A 20,810-nucleotide genomic window follows, 5' to 3' on the forward strand; every position below is an offset into this window, starting at 1 on the left:
CGGAGCAGCTGAGCAGCAGCAGCACATCCACCAAGTCGGCCAAGTCGGGCTCGGAGGTGTCGGCCGTGGCATCCAAGGAGGCCCTGCAGGCCATGATCCTGAGTCTGCCCCGCTACCACTGCGAAAACCCGGCCAGCTGCAAGTCGCCCACTCTCTCTACCGACACCCTGCGCAAGCGGCTCTACCGCATCGGCCTCAACCTCTTCAACATGTGAGTGAGCTTCGGCCTGGCGCTTGGGAGGCCTGGGAAGGGCTAGAGGGAGCGGGGAAAGAGGAGGATTTGAGTTTACAGAGCACCTCATCTCTGCGGCACCGGGTGCCAGGCAATTCACCGCCTCATTCCAGGGTGGTCCTGCCACTCCTGACCCTGGAGATAATGTTTAGAAAGCGCAGGTTTTGTTTTTCCTTACAGATTCAAGAAGTATGAGGGGGAAATACACCAAACACAGATTTTCACAGCTATTACTGTTTAAGATGAAGTGAGGGTTTGAAAAATGATAAATTTGAAACGAAAATACAGGGCTGAATGAATAGCAGCATGAGCAGTATGAAGGTAGAACACGAACTGTTCACATACTAGATGAGGTTAGGGCAGCAGCATGCTTCCTGGGCTTGGCAAAATAAGGCACTGGGGGAGGAGAGACAGTATAAAGTCTGCCGGGAGGAGCAGAAGGGGGTTTGGGGTTAAAGAAGGAGGAGACAAGGAAGGGAATGTTAAGCAAGCAGAGACAGAACAGAAACAGAATGGAGGGGTCAAAAGAGAGAAATGAATGACTATCTTAATTCAGAGGCTTCAATCAGATCATTTCTTGCAAACAAAATGTATACAGTGAGCAAGAAGCAGAGAAAACAGGCATGCTCCTGTCACCAAAATGAGTCCCTAGGACCGGCATCACCCTACCCCCACCTCCCCATAGTTCTGGGCCCAGAAGGCCATGTCTCCGGCCAACGTGTGTTCATGCACTCACTCAACTGCTTACTGATTGTCAAACGCTGAGACCATGAAGATGAGTAAGACACAGCCCCTGACCTCCAGACCCTCACTACCATTCACAGCTCCTAGACAAAGCACCTGCTGTCGTTTCACAGAAGAGGAAACACTCTCACACAAGCGAAGCACATTGCACCCCGTTACACTGCTAGGACAAAATCTACTGTTCTCTTTCCAACCTCAGGCTGCTGCTGAGTGAGCACAGCCCCAACCCTGCCCACCCCCATAACCACAGGATCACTTCTGCACGCGCACAAAACTCAAACCAACATTCATACCCCTCAAGACAGCGACTCTCAGACCACCTCTAGGGACACACCAGTTTGCCCCACCCCATACATTGTGGACAGATGCTTTTGTAAAACACAGTAAAAATGAACTGTTAAAAAACAGGCACAACATGGTTGGTGGTCCCCAAAATGTCAAAGTGCTATAAACGCTTCCAAATGCTTATTCTCTATCTCTTTACCTACCTTCTCTGGACCCAGTAAGATACAGCTCAGGGAGTAGTGTGGCTCTGCAGACTGAGTGCAGATGCAGCCCCCACCCATGCAGACAGACTTGTACCGGAGAAGGGGATACTGGACACAGGATCCTTGTGTCCTCTGTGCAGAAGGAAGAGGGTACATGGCAGGGAAGTTCGAGTCCATTTCCCTCACCCTCTCTCCAAGCTCCAGGGTGAGGGCATCTGATAGACCTCAGGACACAGGAGCACAGCAGGGCCTCCAAGGCAGACAGACAGAGAGGAGCACTTCTCCTCACCTCCTCTAGGGTCCTCTTTGCTGCTCCCGGCCTCCTTTCTTTCCCATCCCAGCCCTTTGCCCATTCTCAGTGTGAGGAGGGTCCAGGGAGAGGTACTTCCTTGGGGGCGTCTGCATGATGGTAGTCCTGGGAACTCGGTTTCCAAGGATTTCTGGCCTCTTTTACGGGTTTCACGGCTGGAAGATGTGGTGGACAGAAGTCCCAGGCGGTCTTACTTAGCTCACTACTACTTCTCCCCACGCACACGCCTCCCCAGAAACCCGGACAAGGGCATCCAGTTCCTGATATCGCGCGGCTTCATCCCTGACACGCCCATTGGCGTGGCACATTTCCTCCTCCAGCGCAAGGGCCTCAGCCGCCAGATGGTCGGAGAGTTCCTGGGCAACAGCAAGAAGCAGTTCAACCGCGACGTTCTGGAGTGAGTGCCCCGCGCTCCGGGCGCCCTAAGCTCCCTCATTTCCACCCTACCTGCCCAGGCTCCCAAGATCTCAGCCAGGATCCAAAGCCTCAGCGATTTCCCACTCTCTAAATCTTGCGCCTGTCCTGACAGCTTTCTGATTGGCTGTCGGAGTGGGTGGGCCAGAGTGACGTAATCTTTAGCCAATCGTCCCCACTGAATTGAGCTTTTGCCTCCCTTCGGGTTCATTCATCAAGGGCTCTAGGACCAGGTGTCATTCCAGGCATCAAAGTTGCTTTCTATCAAAGGAGGCAAAAAGTTCTCTCTGCCACCAGCCAGGACAAGAGAGAGCCAAAAAATATAGAAGGGTATGTCAGTGCCAGATCCCAATCCACTCTCTCTTGCTCACCTGTCCACTCACTAGGATCCTATCCCCAGGCTCATTATCGCATTGATGGAGGCAAAACATGAAGAAAAAAAAGAAGGGGTGATATGTAAGGTTCTTAGAGCAAGAAAATACCATGTTCCAGAAATATACATTGACCAACAAAATTGCAACAAAACAAAACTGTCTTCACACTGGCCTCTTCTGCAGAGCGGCAGGATGGCTTTTCCTGGGACTGAGGTGAAGACCCCAGAGCCCTCCTCCCCTGGGAACAATAATAAGGCCCCTGGGCCCTGCCACTCCCTAGTGTGCTTTTTTCTACTTGGCCAACTACACTGACTTCCTTCTTGAAGGTCCTTACCAGCAGGGAATGATCGTGCCCTTGTTTCTCTCTGGGAACAATCAGTCGAAGTGTTTCTTTGAACCTTTCCCTTTTATATCTGCCCCTGGAGACTCAAGGGCTCCTTCTGCCCAGGCATGGGCCCTGGGTAGGAGCTGAGAGATAGGTTTCATATTCACGGAGCGGGCTTGTTACTGAGGGGACAAGTCCCTGTTCTCTGTGTGAAGAAGGGAAAAAGTGGGAGAGAAGGATTAGGAAGGGAGGTCCAGTTGTCTTCTCTGAATGGGGCTGGGCATCCTTTGTGTCACTGGGGACAGACTCTGCTCAGGTTCAGCTGGAACTGAGCCCGCCAGGGGGCAGACCCTGTCACCTTCCTGGGTTCAAAGATGAGTGTCTGCCTGAGTGCAGGTAGGAAAGCCAAAGCTTAGAGCTCTCAGAGGGACCTTGAAATTCCTGCAGGCCATGCAGAGTGCCTGCAGACTGGAATCAAACCGATAAATACCCAGTATTTCCCTTTCACCCTCCTTCCTTCTCATCTCCCGCCTCTCCTCTGTCCCTTTACCTCCACCTTGCTGTGAGGGTGCTCTGAGGGAATGATTCAGGAATCTGGCATATGTCCAGGAACACAGGAAGAAAAAGACCTCATTTTTCTTCTTTCCACAGGCAACCCTCCATTTGGCTCATCCCTGCCCACTTTTCATGTCTTTGCCCCTTCCCATTACTTTCCCTTCATTTTTTCCAACTGCCCACACCCCCAGGTGACCCTGTGTCTCTCTTCTCTGGGGACAGGAGTGGCCCTGCTTCCTGCATAGGCTTGGGCTGTTTTCTTCTGTTCCCCACAGTCCCCATGTGGCCTTTCCTGGACTCTAATGCACAAGGCCCACACTGGTCTGGTGTGGGGAACACAGAGTTTGTGGTTTTTTTTTTTAATCGGCCAAGTTCATGCTGAGCACCACGATAAAAACTAATTTTCATCCTCTCTGCGAGACTGTGGGGGAGACCAAGAAAGCCAAGGAATGAGCTAGCCTGAAAGTGAGTGTGAGGGCAGATGGCTGCAGACTTAGACCAGGGATGGGTGCTGAGAAGATCAGAGTGGCCTGGACCTGTGACTGAGGCTGGTCAGGCTTCACGTGAGTGAGCTGGGAGAAGCTGGACTCTGCCTTGGCAAACTCTTCCAGTAAAAAGGCAGAGATCAGGAGAAATGACTGGACTAGAGTTAGAGCCCTAGACCTCAGCAGTGAATAGCTTGGGCAAGTCATTTCTGTCTAGGCCTCAGTTTCCTTGCTGTAAAATAAGAGGGCTGGACAGTGTGATCTCAGAGTCCCTCCAAGTCCTGTGAATCTATGTCCTTTCTTAGTGCATTTGTCACTCACTGGTTTTGGTCATGGAGAATCATCTGCCCTAAACATTGAAGCCAGGCTTTGCCATCTTCTCAGAGCACCTCAGAGAAACCCTAAGGCTCCAGATCTGTACTGAGGAAAATGAGATGACTGTTTTTTATTCACTCAACAAACACAAAGTGCCTGCCACATGCTGAGAATAGGGCTGGGCTGGGCATCCATTCCTGCGAAGACAGGAATGGCTTGTGTGAGGGGACACAGACCCAGATATCCATGGAGAGAGATGAGAAAGGAGCATAGGAAGAAAGCAAAGAGATCACAGGCCTCCTCTGATCAGATGGGTGTAGAGCTGAGCCCATTGTTGCCCATGATTTCTGCCACTAATGCAGTCCCCGAAGAAAGCCTTCCTCCCCTAGGCCCATAGCTGCCTAGTTTGTGTCAGAATGGAAAGTCCTCCTCCTGTGAAGTACCAAGCAGATAAGCAGAAGCAGAAAGAGGCAGAGCCAGGATGGGGCTTAAGCCACCTTGCAGGATGTGCTGTCTCTTCCCTGTTCCCTCCAGAGAAAAATACGCAGGGACCTTCCCAGGGCCATTTTGCACAGGTCTAGAAGGTTTCACTGGGATTCTGCTTGGCTCCCCTGCCCCTACCTGGTGACATTCAGCGAGTCATATCCATTCTGTACAAAGATGCGTGCCAAATGAAAGGATGTAAATCACTCATCCCCTGGGATGGACAGCCCAAGATATAGCATTTTCTGAGAAGCAGCCGATAAGGAAGGATGGAGTTGTAGTCCCTCTTGAAGGGGAAAGTGTGTGAGGGACCACTCTCATTGCTGTAGGGGCTAGGAGAAGAGGAGAGGCCAGAGCAGAATCCACTGCTGCTGCAGACCTGAGTGTGTGGATCATAGATGCCCTGACATTTGCTTTTGGAGCCAGAGTCCACACACTTGGAAACTGACGCCTCTAGCCTTTTGGATCTCATTTTGACAGAAGACACGTTCCAAGAAGGAATGTTTTCCATCGGGGTTTTTCAAATCAGAATAGAAGGCATCTAGGGCTCACAGGGCCTTGCCTAATGCAGGATTTACCTGCCAAGGATTGTTTGTTTCTTTTTAAAGGAAAAATCAGCTTCAGAGTGCACATTTGTAAAAGGGCAATGAGAGCACCTGCCTCCTGTGAATTAAATGTTTAAAATGTGTGTGAAGAGATTAACTCAGTTGCCTGGCCCTTAGGAAGTTCTCTACAAATGTTAGCTGTTTCTGTTACTATCTTTCCCTCTGGAAATCTTGAGGCATTAGAAGCCCCTTGAACATCCCAGATCTAGTTTGAAGTCAGATCTGCTCACCAGAGAACAGCCTGCTGGATTCGCCAGAGTTTTCTGAGGGAAGCAGAAGCTCATTCTGGGGACCACCCTGATTCTGAGGGTACCTTCTCTCTGTGCAGAAGAGAGACACCCTGAAGACCCAGCCCTGGGAGCCAGATAGCAGCCAGCTCAGGATCCTCTGGGGCCGGAAGCACCCCCTTCACCTTTTTCACATGGCTGGCAAATTTGGCTCTGCTCTATTTCCTTCCCGAAACATACGCTTCAGTGGGTTCAAAGGCCGGTGGACGGGGAACGTTCCTGCCGGCTGTGCGCGATCTCTTTTCTAGCCTAAATGATCCTTTCCGATGTGAATCACACACACGGGGAGGGCATCAGTGTCTATCATTTCCACAAAAATGCACCGAGGGCAGCTTTGGGCATGATCTGCCAGCAGCAGCAAGTTTCCTGGGTGTCCCTTACCCACTGCAGCTACCCCGGTCCTTCGTGAAATCCCAAGACACAGAGTTTGACGTTTGGGTCAGATTTCATTTCCATCAAAAAGTGTTGGCCAGAGTGTAACAGACTGTTTTTCTTAAGGGACATTTTGAAATGAAGACAGATTGCCTGTCAAACTCAGCACTCTGGAAGGCGCTAGCCTATCATCGCTAGGAAGAAATTATTGGAGAACATTCTGCCCACTGCGCAATGTGTGATCTCAGGACAGCTACTTTTTCCAAGGAACTCCCACGAGGAAGGGGGGAGCAGACTGGGGCCAGGCAGACCCTGGTGGATTTGGAAGAGGCCTGGGCTAAGCAGGCTTAGAATTGATATTATTTTCACTGCTTTGAAAACTTAGCCCTGCTACTACTACCCAGTGAAGTAGAAGGAGAATGGCATTTTAAAAAGTAGTCTCTTTGGGGTGATAGGGGTGTGGCTTCATGGAATAACTCTTCCCTAGAGTGTGCAAGGCCCTACATTCCATCCCTGGCATCTTTGGGTTTATGGGCTTAACCTTTCACCCTTTCAGGCTCCCACATGCACATATCCCCCTACACCACAGAGAGACAAGGATTCTCCTGAAGAGTACAGTCATGAGAGGTGAGAATCCCCTAGTGTGTGGAAATGTTGGGGTCCTTGAGTGTGGACTGAACGAGTCCAGGGTTGATAGTCCTTTTGATATGGTCACTTTAACATGTAAATTGGGGTTTTACACAAAATGACATATTGACCACCCCCTCCTTCCTGATTACTTAGACCTCAGAGTTGGAGGAGTCTCTCAATCCCTGTGGGACATCAGTTGTGGCTCCAGCTGACCACTCTCTGAAGTGGGACTTCTAGGACTGGCTTTCTGGGAGTCACCTTGCCCTGATGTTTCTCCGCAGAGCCAATGGTGAGAAAGCTGGCTGTGATGCCTAATGACAGTTCACATATATCATCGACTGTGTGCCAGTGGGCACTGATCCAGGGACCTCACATCCAAAGCCTCATTCTGTCTCTGCAGCAGCTCTGTGGATACTGTTCATTTCTGTAAATAAAAGAACTGAGGAACAGAGAGGTTAGGCAGCTTGCCCATAGGTGCAGAGCTCTTCGATGGCTTAGATCTGGTTGGGCAGAATGAATCCTTAACACCCTGGTATCCCCTGGTATCTGCATGTCATCCCAGGAGAAATGTGATCTGCATGCACTTACAGTCCTCGTCAGTCCGCTTCCCAGCACCGACAGACTCCTTGGGCAGTTAGCTAGTCCAGACATCTCATTTACCTAGGCAGAAATGGAGGCCAGAGAGAAGAATAACACCAGTGCCTGACTAGAGGCAGAGAAATTGAAGAAACTGAATGGAATCCAGTACTATCCCATCCTTCAACTCTGCTTTATTTGCTACATTCTGATCCTCTCATCTTGGTAAAAAGAAACTGACTCATGAATCTCAAGAGGACTCAGCTAGATCAATTTCCACTCTCTGCTGTATGTGTATATTAAAGGGCCAATGGATGACTGCCTAATGACATAATTTTAGGCGCAATTAATTGTGGTAAAGGAAAGCTCTTCCTAATACCTAAGCCAGAGAGGACTTTGAATCCATGTGCTCACTTGGCAGGTTATCCCCCCAGACCACAAAAAGTCTCTTATTGAGCCCTATTGTATACTGGAACTTTATGCACATTGTCTTCTTAAAACTCAAATCATCCTGACCCATTGCATGTAATAGACATCATCTCCTTTCTGTGGGTGAGGGAAGCCCAGAAAGGTTCACTGACTTGAACTGAAGAACTAGATGGTGGAAACAAGGTGTCTGACCCCCAAAGGACAACCCCTTCCTGGCAGAGATCATTGCTTCTCCAGAGGTGGTCCCCAACTGGCAGCAGCACCCTTGCCAGGACACTGACTAGGATACAAATTCTCCATCTCTGCTCCAAGCCCAGTGAATTGGGTCCCAGCAGTCTGGTAAGGAACTGAGAAGCCCACAGGACAATCCCTGTACATGCTGAAGTTTGAGAACCACTGACCACAGGGTGCTGCAGAATGCTGCAAAGGAAACTCATCTGTCGGGGATTGAAACTGTGTTGGTTTGGTTCCTGAGTCCTCCAGGTGTGACTGAGAGCCAGCCTCCTGAGGTCTCCTCAAAGGAGACTCTCTTTGGTCTCATGCCATCACCAGGACACCAGCAGACCCCCTGAGTGAGCTTCCTCCTTCTCTGTTTCCTTAGCACCATTGCACTTTTCCAGAAAGGCCTTGACCTTGTAGAGCATGCTATGAGTTCCAAGTAACAAAAATAACACCCTGTTAGATGGGGATATTTTTAATTAAATCATATAACCAAGAACTGAAAAATAAAAGTAAAGTTCCTACATTAAAGGGCAGCCTCCTCCCGTAGCACAGCTACACACTACTCCAAGCTCTGGACTGGGGCCTCACCTTCTAGATCTTTGCTATCTCTTCTGGCCAATTAAAACTTCCAGCTGTTGCCATCATCCATTTTCAGCTCACGACCAACTACTTTGTCCACCAGACACTGTCTTGCGCGCGCGCGCGCACACACACACACACACACACACACACACACGCACACACACACACACGCACACACACACACACATACACAGAGAAAGACAAAAAATTGAGATGATAAAATTCATTTTGATCAGTCACAGAGGATGCTTCATTTCCCTGCAATACAAACTAATCCCATGCACAGATCAGTGTTAACAAGCAATTTGATGCAAGATTGTACCTGTTTGTACAGATGCAGGAGCATATGTGCTTCTGTTTCCCCCGGCCCATGTGAGATATTTGCTGCAGCAGCTGCAGAAATTCACTGGAAAGAAGGAGGCCTGAGCACAATTCCCACCAGCTTGTAATCCACAAACAAATATACAGCACCTCTTGAGAGAGGTCCAGACAGGCCACTTAGACACAGATCTAACTAGGGCCAGTTTACCTGGTTTCCATTGCTCACTCACCTGCATATGCTGCTGAAGGAAGCACGAAGCAGTGTTCCCCGTGGCACTCACTGCCACCATCTGGAATCATCAGGGCCATTTCCCTGGCAGCTATGTCCAGGTCCTGGGTCAGTTCCACATGATCTTGGCAAAGCCGGCTGGCCAATCCTCGGCCACTGGGCAGGATTCTGAAGGTGCAGGTCCCTGAGGGTCCTTGTGCAGCTGGCCACATGCACAGATTCTATTCATTTGTTCAATTGCTCTTTCACTCACTCATTCACCCCACGAAACATTTATTTCGTTCATATATATGCCAGGGATGCAGAGATGAGAAGAATTGCCCTCTCCTGAAAGTGCTCAGAGCCACATGAGGGAGATAGGCAAAGGCATGTTCTGATCCAGGGAGAGAAGTACAAGGGTAGACAGAGGGCCGGTCCAAGGTACAGTGAAGGTGGGGGAGGACTAGACAGACTTGTGAGGTTGGCATTGGGTAACAAGAATACAGAACAACCAGAGCAAAACATAAATACTTCCAGGAGGGAGCTACCATGGGAAAGGGGCAAGAGAAGCTGAGAACTAACAGAGTCCAGGAACTTGGTTCAGAGTCGTAAGGAACTTGGCTTTCATGATGGGGCCATGGGAAGGCCTTGGAGAAATGTAAGCTGGGGGTGAGGGACAGACCAAGTGGGTGTCTGGATGGGTTATTCTGGAAGATGGTTCGGAGGCAGGGAAGCTATTGCATTTAACAGTTGTGGTGAGAAAGGATGAGATCCTAAGTCACAGCATTGGCCACCAGGAGGGGAGGATCAGGCAGAGCACAGAGCCTTTGAGAGGATCCCTATCAGAGAGCAGCCTCCCAAGCTGCTGAGAATCAGGGACACTCAGCCTTTGCATATGTTATATGTTTATGCTTCAGGCTCACTACACTGGTACAAATCACACCAAATACAAGAGCATATGTTTTCATTTTAAAGAAGGGAGATCCTGGCTTTGGGAACATTTCATCTGCAGAATTTATCGAACTAGACCCTGTCAGCTATGTATTCAAGCAAGTCAAACTTAAATATCTGGTAAAACAAGAGATGTGCAACCTGACTCGCCTGCAAGAGAAGCCAGCATGTCATATGTTCTTGTGAATGTCGCCCGGCAATGACTTTCAGATCAAAGCATCCCAGATGCACTCAGCCACTCAGAACTCAGAAGTGTACTAGTCACGTTTAATCAGATGCATGGAGCTGATGATTACACAAGTCCTCAGAGCTTGGTAGCACCATTACTGGACATGGTCTCTTAATTTTTTTTTTCAGTATGGGGGTTGGAATCAAGGACCTTGTGAATGTTATGCAAGTGCTCTACCACTGAGCTGTATTGCTAAACTGGAAATGGTCTTCTATTAACAACATAGATCAACCAAGAAGAAAAACAAGTAGTGTGTAAGAAGAGTTGTAAGCATGCAGGTGGCAGTTAGAACCACTGGCATGGATGAGGCCCCTTAGAGAGAGCTTGCTAAGAGGAGGAAGGGGCCTAGGACCACCCTAAGTGAGAAGTGAGGCAGAGAAGGGGCCTATACTGGAGGAGAGGAGCCTCCAACAAGGTGAGAGTCAGGCAGGGAGGGATGGTGGTGCCAAGTGGCTGGTGGGATGAGGGAGTCCGTTTATATTGGCAATATGGCAGCCAGTGACAGCCTTGACAAGAGAACGGTTTTTTAGACAGGGTCTCGCTATGTAGTTCAGGCTAGTCTTGAACTCACTACATAGTCCAGGGTGGCCTCAAACTCCCAGTGATCCTCCTGCCTTAGCCTCCTGATATTACAGACACATGCCATCACATGCAGCTTGACAAGAGAATTTTTGATGGACTACTCCAAGTGCTAAGGATGGATGCTTGACAGGAGCCGAAGAAAAGTGTGTGAGAATGAGGAGCATGAGAAGAGCCACCTTCTAGAAGTTTAGCTCCAGAGAGGAATAGAGAAACGGGTGGTGACTAGTGCCCGATGAAGGGTCAGGGAAAGGTTTTAATCTGCAAACTGCAAGACAGCAGTGTGGGTGTTCATAAGAACAGTTTAGCAGAGAGGGAGAAATTGTAACTATATGAAACGACATCGCAACGTGTCCAAGACTGGAGTCTCCACCCAGCCTCCAGCTGCGTCCTCCCCACACCATATGTGTCAAAGAACCGGGCCAGTTAAGCCCCCCCCCAACCTATCACTGACTCCTCCTTCCTTCATCTCCTGCACTCTCCAGTCACTGGGCCCCATTAACTCCTCTCTAACTGCAGCTCAGGTCATGCATTCAGCAGCCCCATCGACTCCAGCCTGGTCCCCTGCAGTAGCAGCTGACTGGCCTGCTAGCTCCTGTTCTCTGCTCCTCCCCTTCATTCATCACTCCTGGATCACATTACTCTTCTGATGTGATCACCCCTGGCCACTGTATCCCACTGCATTCAGGACCAACTCTACAGTCCTCATAACCCCTATGGCTTGGGCAGGTCTCTGCCCACCTCCTAGCCTGCCCACCCATTCTCCCTGAGTCTGCAGTGCAACCTCACTGACCCTTTCAAGGTCCTTAGACATTCTTCCCTGCCATGGGGCCTTTGCCTATGGCTCTCCCCTACTCTGGCACATCCGAGAGCTTTCCCTCACTCTTCATGGTTGATATCTCATCCTTGAGATATCAGCAGAAACGTCACATCCTCAGAGAGGCTTTTATGGACATGGCAACATAAAATGCATGTCCTTTGTCCTCTCAAGGAACCCTGGCCTTTCTCTATATAGACGTTTAAAGAATTATAAAGATCTACTTTTGACTCTGCAGTTAATGTCTGTCTCTCCCCAGGACTGAGACTGAGCTTGCACAGTTTGTTACTTACCACAGGTCCCTAGCCCTGCCTTGCCCGCAGAAGCCTCGTGGGGCATGTTTGTTGAAAGCAAACCAAGCAGCCAGCCGCTGCTGGTGGTCAGAGAAAGCTATAGAAGAGGAAGGTAGGAGGTCAGGCATGTGGGCCCTGCTCTGAGCTGGCTACCCAGGGCAGTTCTGAACGGCAAGGTGACTACAGGCTTCTTGCTGATTTCCAACAGGCGGGTAGCTCCTGACACACCCAAGTGACATATGGCACATCTGTGACATGCCCAGACATTCCCCAACATCCTCCCAGTCTACCGCCAGCCATCTAGGGAAGGTAGCAGTCCCCAGTGAGCAACAGAGAGCTGTAAAGAGCAGGAGATGGGGGCCAACCTAGCCTATAGCTCTGAGTTTCCACCTGTGTAATAAAATGATGGGTAACGGTTAACATTGTTGGGGTTGGGGACAGTTATCTTACAGCATACTCAGTGAAGCACTGAGAACAATACTCAGCAAACCAGAGTTGGTGTTCAGATTCCCACCACCCTGAGCACCCACCCCAGGCTGCAGTAGGGAGGGCTCAGCTAGGGAGGAGGCTTTCCACAACTTGGACCTCCAAAGTCTGCTCTTCCTTGCTGTGGGACTGTTAAGGAAGCCCCTGTGTGCTCTCAGTTTTGCTTTCTGTGAAGGAGGCAGATTATGCAACTTACTAGTTATACCACTTACTGATTATGCAACTTACTGGAAACAGGCAATGATCATCAAGGAGAGGTGACATGGGTAGCCCTGGGTCAGGCAGCAGCAGTATGGTAAACTCCCTGTTCCCCCCAGGGACTGCATGGTGGCAAAGAGGTGAAAGGGGGAGTGCTACTAGATTCTGCAGAATAAAAGAAACTACAGGAATGAGGAAGAACAGAGCAGAGAAGAGCAGATGTCAAGGTGCTGACTGGACCTTATCCTGAGGGAGGGTAAAATAGTCATGCTGTGAGACACATGGGTGGTGGGTGCTTCCAAGCTGACAGAGACTATGCAGGTGACAGGACACCCAAGCAGGCTTGCCAAGAGAGAGGACAGTCCTCCTCCCAGTCGCCTTCCCCAGGAAGACACACCATGGCCCCCTGGAAGGTGTGTGGAGAAGGTGCAGCCGTCGTGGGTTGTGGTGAGATGCACTTCTGAGCAGGGAGGCTCTGTGTAGTCAGTCCACAGTACCTTTAGGGTTTGGCTGCAGTCTCTCCCAGCTCCCAGGCCCTAAGGAGAGAACTTCAAAGTCAGGGTCCTGGGAGGTCATCTAGTGTGACCCCCAGTTCCACGGGAGGCATGGCTGGCTCCGTGGAGGAGCCCAGGGCCTTTGCACTGCTCAGCACAGCCTCTTTCCTCCCATGGGGGGAAGAAAAAAAAAACCCTAAGAAATGTTGAGTTTTCCCCCAGGATCTGAGAGACTCAGGTCTGCTCCCGCTGTCAGCCACTAACATTCATGGTGTCTTTGCATGGAAGAAGTCAGGGAAGGGGAGGGGCTGTATGTGTCATACCTCCTTGTGTCCCTCTCTGTGCCCCTTCCACAAAGTGGCTCCAATAGCCAGATGAGGACACATGTACTCTAAAGGCTACTGCCCTAGGTGCCCAGGAGTATGGGATTCACCTTTTCAAAGCATCCAGTGGCCAAGCTCCCTCCTCCCTCAGCCACTGGTTTTGCATTCTAAGCGTCTCCTGGACAGCTGGTAAAGAATGCTGATCCCCCAGCTTTGCCTCCAGATGTTCTAATTCCCTGGATCTGGGGTGGGGTCCAGGGACCTACATTTTAGCAAACTGCAACTCTTATGCAAGGTCCGCAGAACTCTTGCTGGAAGGCTCTGGACTAGAGCCTGCACCAGCTCCACAGCCCAGATGTCCTCCCTGGGGTCCCCATCCCATGGCCAGCATGAGTTCGTCCAGCGCTTCCTGTTCTTCGAGCTTGTGTTTCTACCTGGCTGCTCCTCCCAGCCAGACCTTGGTCTCGGGCCCTGCCCTTCCTGGAGCCTTTAGCTGCAGCCCTGAGCACAAGGATGCGAGCCTCCTGCACGTCACCTGGGTAGCAGAGGGCTGGAAACTAGGCCATGGTGCTTGGTTGAGCAGATCCCATCCTTCCTGAATGCTGCCTCCTTGTGCCACTCCCCCCGCCCTGGTGCCCAGGCCTCGCACCCACTCCATCTCTGATCAGGGACTATCCAGAGAGTGAATGTGAGAGGCTCTGGGAAGGAAGCAGGCACCAGGCAGGACCTCAGTTCAGGGCCTCAGGGGGAGGACAGAGACTGAGTGGTGGGGCAGACATCTGGATGGGGCCCAGTCCTGGAGAGCAGCTGGGTGCCAGGCCGCCGGCCGTTGCAGGTCCTTTGAGAGGTCAGGCTACTCAGTCAGCACGGGGCAGCTGGGCCAGTGCCTCCTCCTCGGCCTCAGGAAAGGGGCCCCCAGGGCAGATGGCAGCCCTCCACTCCATTTATGGTCCTCCTTACCTATCACTGCATCTTTCTCTGTCGCTTCTTGGCTCCTCCCTTCCCCCTCTCCCCTGTCTTCCCTGCCTCCCCTTGTCCTTGTCTCCCTTGCCCCTGTCCCTCTGTTTCTTCTCCCCTCTTTTTGGTTGGTCTCCTCTTTCAAGCTTTCTCTTTCCTTCTGTTTCTTTTCAGCTTTGTCTCTTCATCTTGCTCTCTGTCTGCACACCCCCGACCCCTGGCCCTGGCTCCGAGCCCTGTGCCATGTGGCCCACTGGATCCCTCCCCCAGGCAGCTCCCTGGGTTGCTCAGCCATGCACAGTGCTCTCCCTTGACTGGGCTTTGGGGACCTGCACATGTGGGCCCTGTAGTGCCACCTTGGATCTCATATTCCAGCCGGGGCAAGTGCAGGGTGGGGATAACAAGGCCACTGAGAAATCAGTGTGGCCTCTCACCTGGCGGGCCTGGGCTCTGCCAGCAGTCTCCATCTTGACACGCAGACGTGGATATTGTCAGTTCTCACACTTCGGCAAGACTCCTGCCTCCACCTCACAGCCCGTCCTCCCACCCACTCCTGTTCAGGCAGATGAGCAGAAGGGCAGGGCTCAACTGACCCCAATGGGGGGAAAGCTTGTGGCTCAGATGATTGTGGTCTTGCCCTTGGATAGGGAGGAAGAAAGGGGAAGGGTGGCAGCTCCCTCTCTGCCTTCCCTCTCTAGCTGGAATTCCTTGGTGATGCTCTCTAGTTGCCCCAGAAAAAGACGGGGGAGGCAAAGCCCACAGACCCCTGCGCGCCTGGCCACCCCATGCTCTCTCCTGACAGTTGATGAAACAGTTGGGTCTCTGGGATCATGGAGGAACTGGGTCCTGCTCAGCACATGCTTCCCCCCACACGTGGCCACTCTGCAGGTGACTTCTGAGCCATCATGGATGGCAGCACTGGGCTCTGGGCCACACTGGGCTTGCAGTGGTTACACTGTGGAGGGCACAGCAGATGTGAGCAGGTGAGTAGTGCCCAGGAGGCTGCATCAGAGTCTGCCAGGGAACTGTAGGGGCAGAGGGGAAGAGCGGTGTAAGTAGGTGGCGAGGGGCCAGCTGCATGGGGTGTGGGGCACAGAGGAGAGAAGTCGGCGCTGAGAGCCTGCCAGCACTGCAAGCCACACTGCTCTGTGCTCTCCTCAGCGACATGAGGCCTGCAGCTCTGCTGTGGGGAAGTGGCAGGGGCCCTCGTGCCTTCCTCCTCCTCCTCTCCACTACAGAGGAGCACTCAGAGCAGATCTCGTGAGGGTAGAGTTGTCCTTTCAGGGGTAGAAGAGCTCTTCGGGAACAGGGACTCCAACCTCCTCCCTTTTCAGAACAAACTGAGGCTCCGAAAGGGGAGTCCAGGAGCCAAAGTGAAAGTTTAGCAGGATTGCCCGGACAAGAATATGTCACACTGTCCCCTCCCATGTTAAACCAGATATGCCATTTTCTCTTCAGAGGCTCCAGCCTCCCCAAAAGGGCTGGTGAGGGAGGTGCTGGGCCATGATTGAAGGTTGGGTTTCAGACGGCCTTTGGGACTTTCCCAGTCCACTAGGATAGAGGGACAACTGAGGAGACGTCAGTCACCTGGAGACTTTAATGGGAAATGACAATCAAACTAAGGAGAAAAATAGGCTCCAAAATCCCTGGGTTCAATTGATCCTTCTGCCTCTGCCTCCTGATTAGCTGGGACTAGAGGTGAGCATGGCCACACTGTGCATTCATTCCATTTTAAAGCTTTCTTTGACTCTGAAGAGAAAGAACTTGGGATGTGGAGTAGGAAGGCCTGAGCTCAGCCTTCCCTGGTCTCCGGCCTCAGCTAACAGTTCTGAACCGCAAGCCTTTGGCTGTGAAAGGGAGAAAACAGTCTGTGCCTCACAGGACTGTCACATTAGAGAAGAGAAAATAGGAGAAAACTGGAAAAGCTGTCTTCCTGGTTAGTCAGGGGGACCCTGAGGTGTGAACAGAGCTAGTAGACCCTCCCTACCCCCTCTTGGCTATCCAGAGTCCAAGTCTCCACCACCCCACCCCTCACTCCTCAACCCAAGCAGAGTTGAGGGGCTGGCCTCTCCTCACGACCCTTCCCTGGCCTGCCCTCAGCTGTGTGGTAGACGAGATGGACTTCTCCAACATGGAGCTGGACGAGGCCCTGCGGAAGTTCCAGGCGCACATCCGAGTGCAGGGGGAGGCCCAGAAGGTGGAGCGGCTCATAGAGGCCTTCAGGTGAGACCCTTTCCGAGCCCTGCTCCCCTCCCCACCCCTCCAGAGCTTGGGGGAGATGGTGGGGGTGGGGGTGTGACCTAGGTGAGAATTGCTGGGGCCAGTTGAGGGGACTGGGGGGAAGTCTGGGAGCAGTGGGCTGGAGAGAAAGGGGCAAAGAAAGAGAGGAATGGAATCCCCCAAGCTCTCCCAGCTGGAAGCCACACAGGGCCCTCCGGGAGATGCCCCTCCTTGTTGCCCCCTGACCAGCACACCTGTGTGCAGCATCCGTGTGAGGCTGGCAGTGGGTGCCACCACAGGAATCGAGGGAGGTGACACCAAGCTACAGGGCAGACAGTGCTGGAGTCTGAGAAGCCCATGGCTCCCTCTGTGTCCTCCACAGCCAGCGCTACTGCATGTGCAACCCCGAGGTGGTGCAGCAGTTCCACAACCCCGATACCATCTTCATCCTGGCCTTCGCCATCATCCTCCTCAACACCGACATGTACAGTCCCAACATTAAGCCGGACCGGAAGATGATGCTTGAGGATTTTATCCGAAACCTGCGAGGTGAGCAGGTGGGGCTGGGACAGGAGGGGCTTGGTCATTGTTCAGGTCAGTACCAGTTCTTTCACTTCACTACTTACAACGGAAGAACCAGGAGCAGGGACTTTAGGCCTCAGCCCATTTCATTCAGCCTTTCAGGTAACTTTATGGCATCTGCCAGCCAAGTCCTTTTCTGATGGCACCACCTGACAGGGACCAACGTTTTTTGAAAAAGCAAGTGTTTTGTGTGCTAGTGATATCCTGTGGGCATTTTTTAAAAATCAAAGTTATATATGCACATAATCTAATAGAATAATTCCACCAGGCTCATCACAGAAACATGGGTCCCTGCCTCTCTCACCACTCTCCCTTCTCAAGGGCAAATACTTTCGACTTCCAGATTTGTTTGTTTTTATATTTATTTACTTTTGCAGTGTTAGGGGTGCTTATCCAGAGCTTCACACATGCTAGGCAAATATCCTACCACTAAAGTAACCTTCCGCACCTGTTAGCTGCTTATTTTGCTTCCTCTAAATCCATAAATAACATGCTCTTGCTTCCTTTATGCTGTGCATTGTGGAGATGCCTGTGTGATCACACCTGTACCTACAGGCTGATCATTTCCACCATCCCAGAATGCTCTGTGCATCCCATCCCCTCTGATACCCTTGCTTAGGCTTACATTATTCTGCCTTCTGGCACCATTAAGCAGTTTTGCCAGTCCTTGGACATTATACAGATGGAGGTATACAGTACATATCCACTGCTCTCTCTTATACACGACTACTTGTTAATTCTTTGAAATTATGTGTTATCTTTTAATTTCCCATTATAGACTATAACAGTTTAGCTCTTCTTTGTCCACCTTCCCCAACCCATCCCCACTGAAACTAGTGTTCTTGTTATGAAGGCCAAGTAAACGTGACCCAAAGCTGCACGGAAGAAGGCAGTGGTTACAATTCCTTTTTAGTTCTGCTTTCGTTGGAGTCACTACTTGTCTTCTTTTCCCTCTATGTCCCGCCACCGGTCCATCACCCTCTTTCCCCTGTGTATCAAGTTCCTGTCCATCCATGAGGACCTGGGAGGTACCCAGGAGTCTCGTCTTAGAGCTGCCTCTCCTGGATCCTCAGCTCTGCTCCCTCCGGAGCTGTCCTGACCTTGCTCCCCCTGCTGCAGTGCTGGTCTCCGGATGCCACAGCTTCCTTGTTAGTTGACTTCCACAGAAAAGGCGCATTAGACACAAAAATTACATTTGTAATTTTTACATTTGTCATTCTTACATTTGTGAATGTATCTTTTTCCTGTCTTCACCCTTGACTGGGAAATTTGCTAGGAACAGAGTTTCAGGTTGAAAACATGTAAGTCAGATGTGGAAGGCATTGTTCACATTTTAGCCAACAAAGTTGCTCCGCCATTCTGATTTCTGGCCTTTGTATGTGTTATGTTTTCTCTCTTTGAAAACTTGTAGGTTCTTCTGTTTGCTTTTGTGCTCTGAGTTTTCCACATGATGTGCCTGCTTATGGATCTTTTCTCATTTGTTGTGCTTAATAGTGGGTTGGTCCTTTCACTCTAGAAACACATGTCCTCTAATTGTGTGAAGTTTTATTAAATATAATTGTTCCTCGGGAGACTGATGGCAGGACTCTCCCCAATACTCAAACTCTTTATATATACAAAACTGTGTAGGATTTGCACTTAACCTGTGCACTTCTTCCTGTGTACTCTCCAGATGCCTTAGAGTACTTAATACAATGTGAATTCTATGTGAATTGTTGCTTAGGGAGTAGTGACAAGAAAAAAATCTGTACATATTCATAACTAATGCAATTTAAAAAAAATTTTTCAATTGGTGGTTTTGTAAACCCTCAGATGCAGAGCTCACGGATACAGATGCCTTCTCTATTGAATTTATTTTCTCCACATTCTCTGTACTCTTTCTTGAAATCCTATTATTCAGATGTTAGATCTCCTACTGGATCTTCTGATTTTTACAGTTCTGTATATATCCTCACTGTTTCCTCAGTTGGCTTTATGGAATATAGTGGTGCCTCGGTTCACAAACTTAATTCTTTCCTTTATTCTAGTCACAACCGAATTGGGTGGCAGCCAAATAAAATTTCCCCATAAGGCCAACATTGAACCTAACCACTGAATTTGATTCAGTTCTCCTCCAATTCGGCTTGCAACCAGAATTGTGGAAATAATTAAGTTCATGCACTGAGGTGCCACTGTATGTCCCTCAGTCTTATCTTTCAAGCATCTTACTAAGTTTTTCATTCCTGCTCTCTTTTTAAAACTTATTTTTCATTTCTAATAGCTGGTTTTTGTTCTCCGAATGTCCTTTTATAGCACTCTATTCTTGTTTAGTAGATGTGATATCTTCTATCGTTTTGAAGATATAATATATTCTTGTTTTAGTTCCTACCTGCTTGCTTCCATTTTTTCTGGATTTCTTTTTCCTGTTTTCCCCCTATTTCTTTCGCTTTTGTGTTACAGGCTTTCCATATTCAGCAGCCACTGAAAAAAAGATCAAAACCTCAGTCAACATGGGTGAGGACTGCTATTGGTGACCTTTCTTCAGGGTGACTTAATTGAGCTGTGTCATGGGGGGTGACCCCTACTGTAGTATCTTTAGATATTTTCTCTTGTGATGATTGACTACCCAGCAAGTACAAAAGTCTGCTCTGTTGCCCAGAGGGTACAATTCTGGCTACCACTGTGCTGAGATCTTTTTAAGAAAAGGGCTGAGTTGCCTCTCATATGAACATGAACCTCATCCTCCATTTTCAGTGCAGATTCCCACTATTGGCTAGGACTGGGGTTCCCCAACCCCAAGCTCATAGTTCCAGAAGATGAACCTCCAGTCTTCCTCTGCAGAGAGGAGGGAACAGGTAAATCTAAATGATGTCCATTGATTTCCAGCCTGTTTTCCTATCTCCAGCCCACTCACCTGTGCTCGGGGGCTCCTACTGCTCCCAGTTCTGAGCCCTTTGGTGGTCCTGCGGAGTGTCCAGTGGCTTCTAAGCTCTCTGTGGCTTACAGTTCAGCTTTCTAAGGTTCGCTAAGATATCCAATCACACACTTGCCAGGCCCCAGGTGCTCTGTCCCTTCCTCTGTTCTCTGTCTTTGTGGGTTTATGCCTTTTGGAAAAATTCCTTTTCACCAAGTATTCTGAAAGAGCAGAGGCAAACTAGTGAACTGGAAACCTGTGTGTGGTCCATCTTTCTTCTTGCTCTTTCTTGCCTGTAGCCTGATTTCTTTCAGGCCCTTGGGTACAACGAGGCTGACTAAAAACCAAGATAACAAGTGGAAGAAGCAGGGACAAGAGGGGAATTCCTCATCAAAGACATGATGTCCTCTTGGAGGTTGAGAAAACTATCAAAGTGGTTATATTTTAAAATTTTCCCTCTTATAAAAGAAGCATGTAGGCATCTAAAGAAGATTTGGAAAAAGCAGAAAGAAGAATTGTTTTAATTGCCTCTGTTTCTGCAGCAAAGGAAATTTGTGTTCATGTTGGCGTATTTCCCGCGAGCACTGTTTGGCTGCTGCAGCAGTAACATTCTAGGGAGTAGGGACGGAGTGGAGTGCTGGTTACGTGCGTCACCCAGCCCCAAACTGCTCCTCTTTGCTTCCTGTAACAACCCCCCACCTCAGCATTCCTAGTGAGAGGAAAATCTTATCACCCATTCCACAAGGACTCACTCAAAAAAGAACTCCCTACTGGAGGGGAGTTGAAGGCCAAGAAAGGGAGATCCCCAAAAAAATAAGACAGACCGCTGGA

The 20,810-nt window shown here is 50.1% G+C and overlaps 1 protein-coding gene across 1 annotated transcript in view; it reads left to right on the forward strand.

Annotated features, from left to right (window-relative positions):
- Nucleotides 1–20,810, forward strand: part of Iqsec3 (IQ motif and Sec7 domain ArfGEF 3) — a 38,580-nt gene that overhangs the window by 1,501 nt on the left and 16,269 nt on the right. Inside the window, exons 2-5 of the mRNA XM_010630659.2 lie at nucleotides 9–211; nucleotides 2,010–2,171; nucleotides 16,385–16,507; nucleotides 16,887–17,053. Of these exons, the coding sequence (XP_010628961.1) occupies nucleotides 9–211; nucleotides 2,010–2,171; nucleotides 16,385–16,507; nucleotides 16,887–17,053 (655 nt within the window). The remainder of the gene's footprint in view (nucleotides 1–8; nucleotides 212–2,009; nucleotides 2,172–16,384; nucleotides 16,508–16,886; nucleotides 17,054–20,810) is intronic.

This window comes from Fukomys damarensis, unplaced genomic scaffold, assembly GCF_012274545.1.
Source record: "Fukomys damarensis isolate Sample0158 unplaced genomic scaffold, DMR_v1.0_HiC HiC_scaffold_5, whole genome shotgun sequence".
NCBI lineage: Eukaryota > Metazoa > Chordata > Mammalia > Rodentia > Bathyergidae > Fukomys > Fukomys damarensis.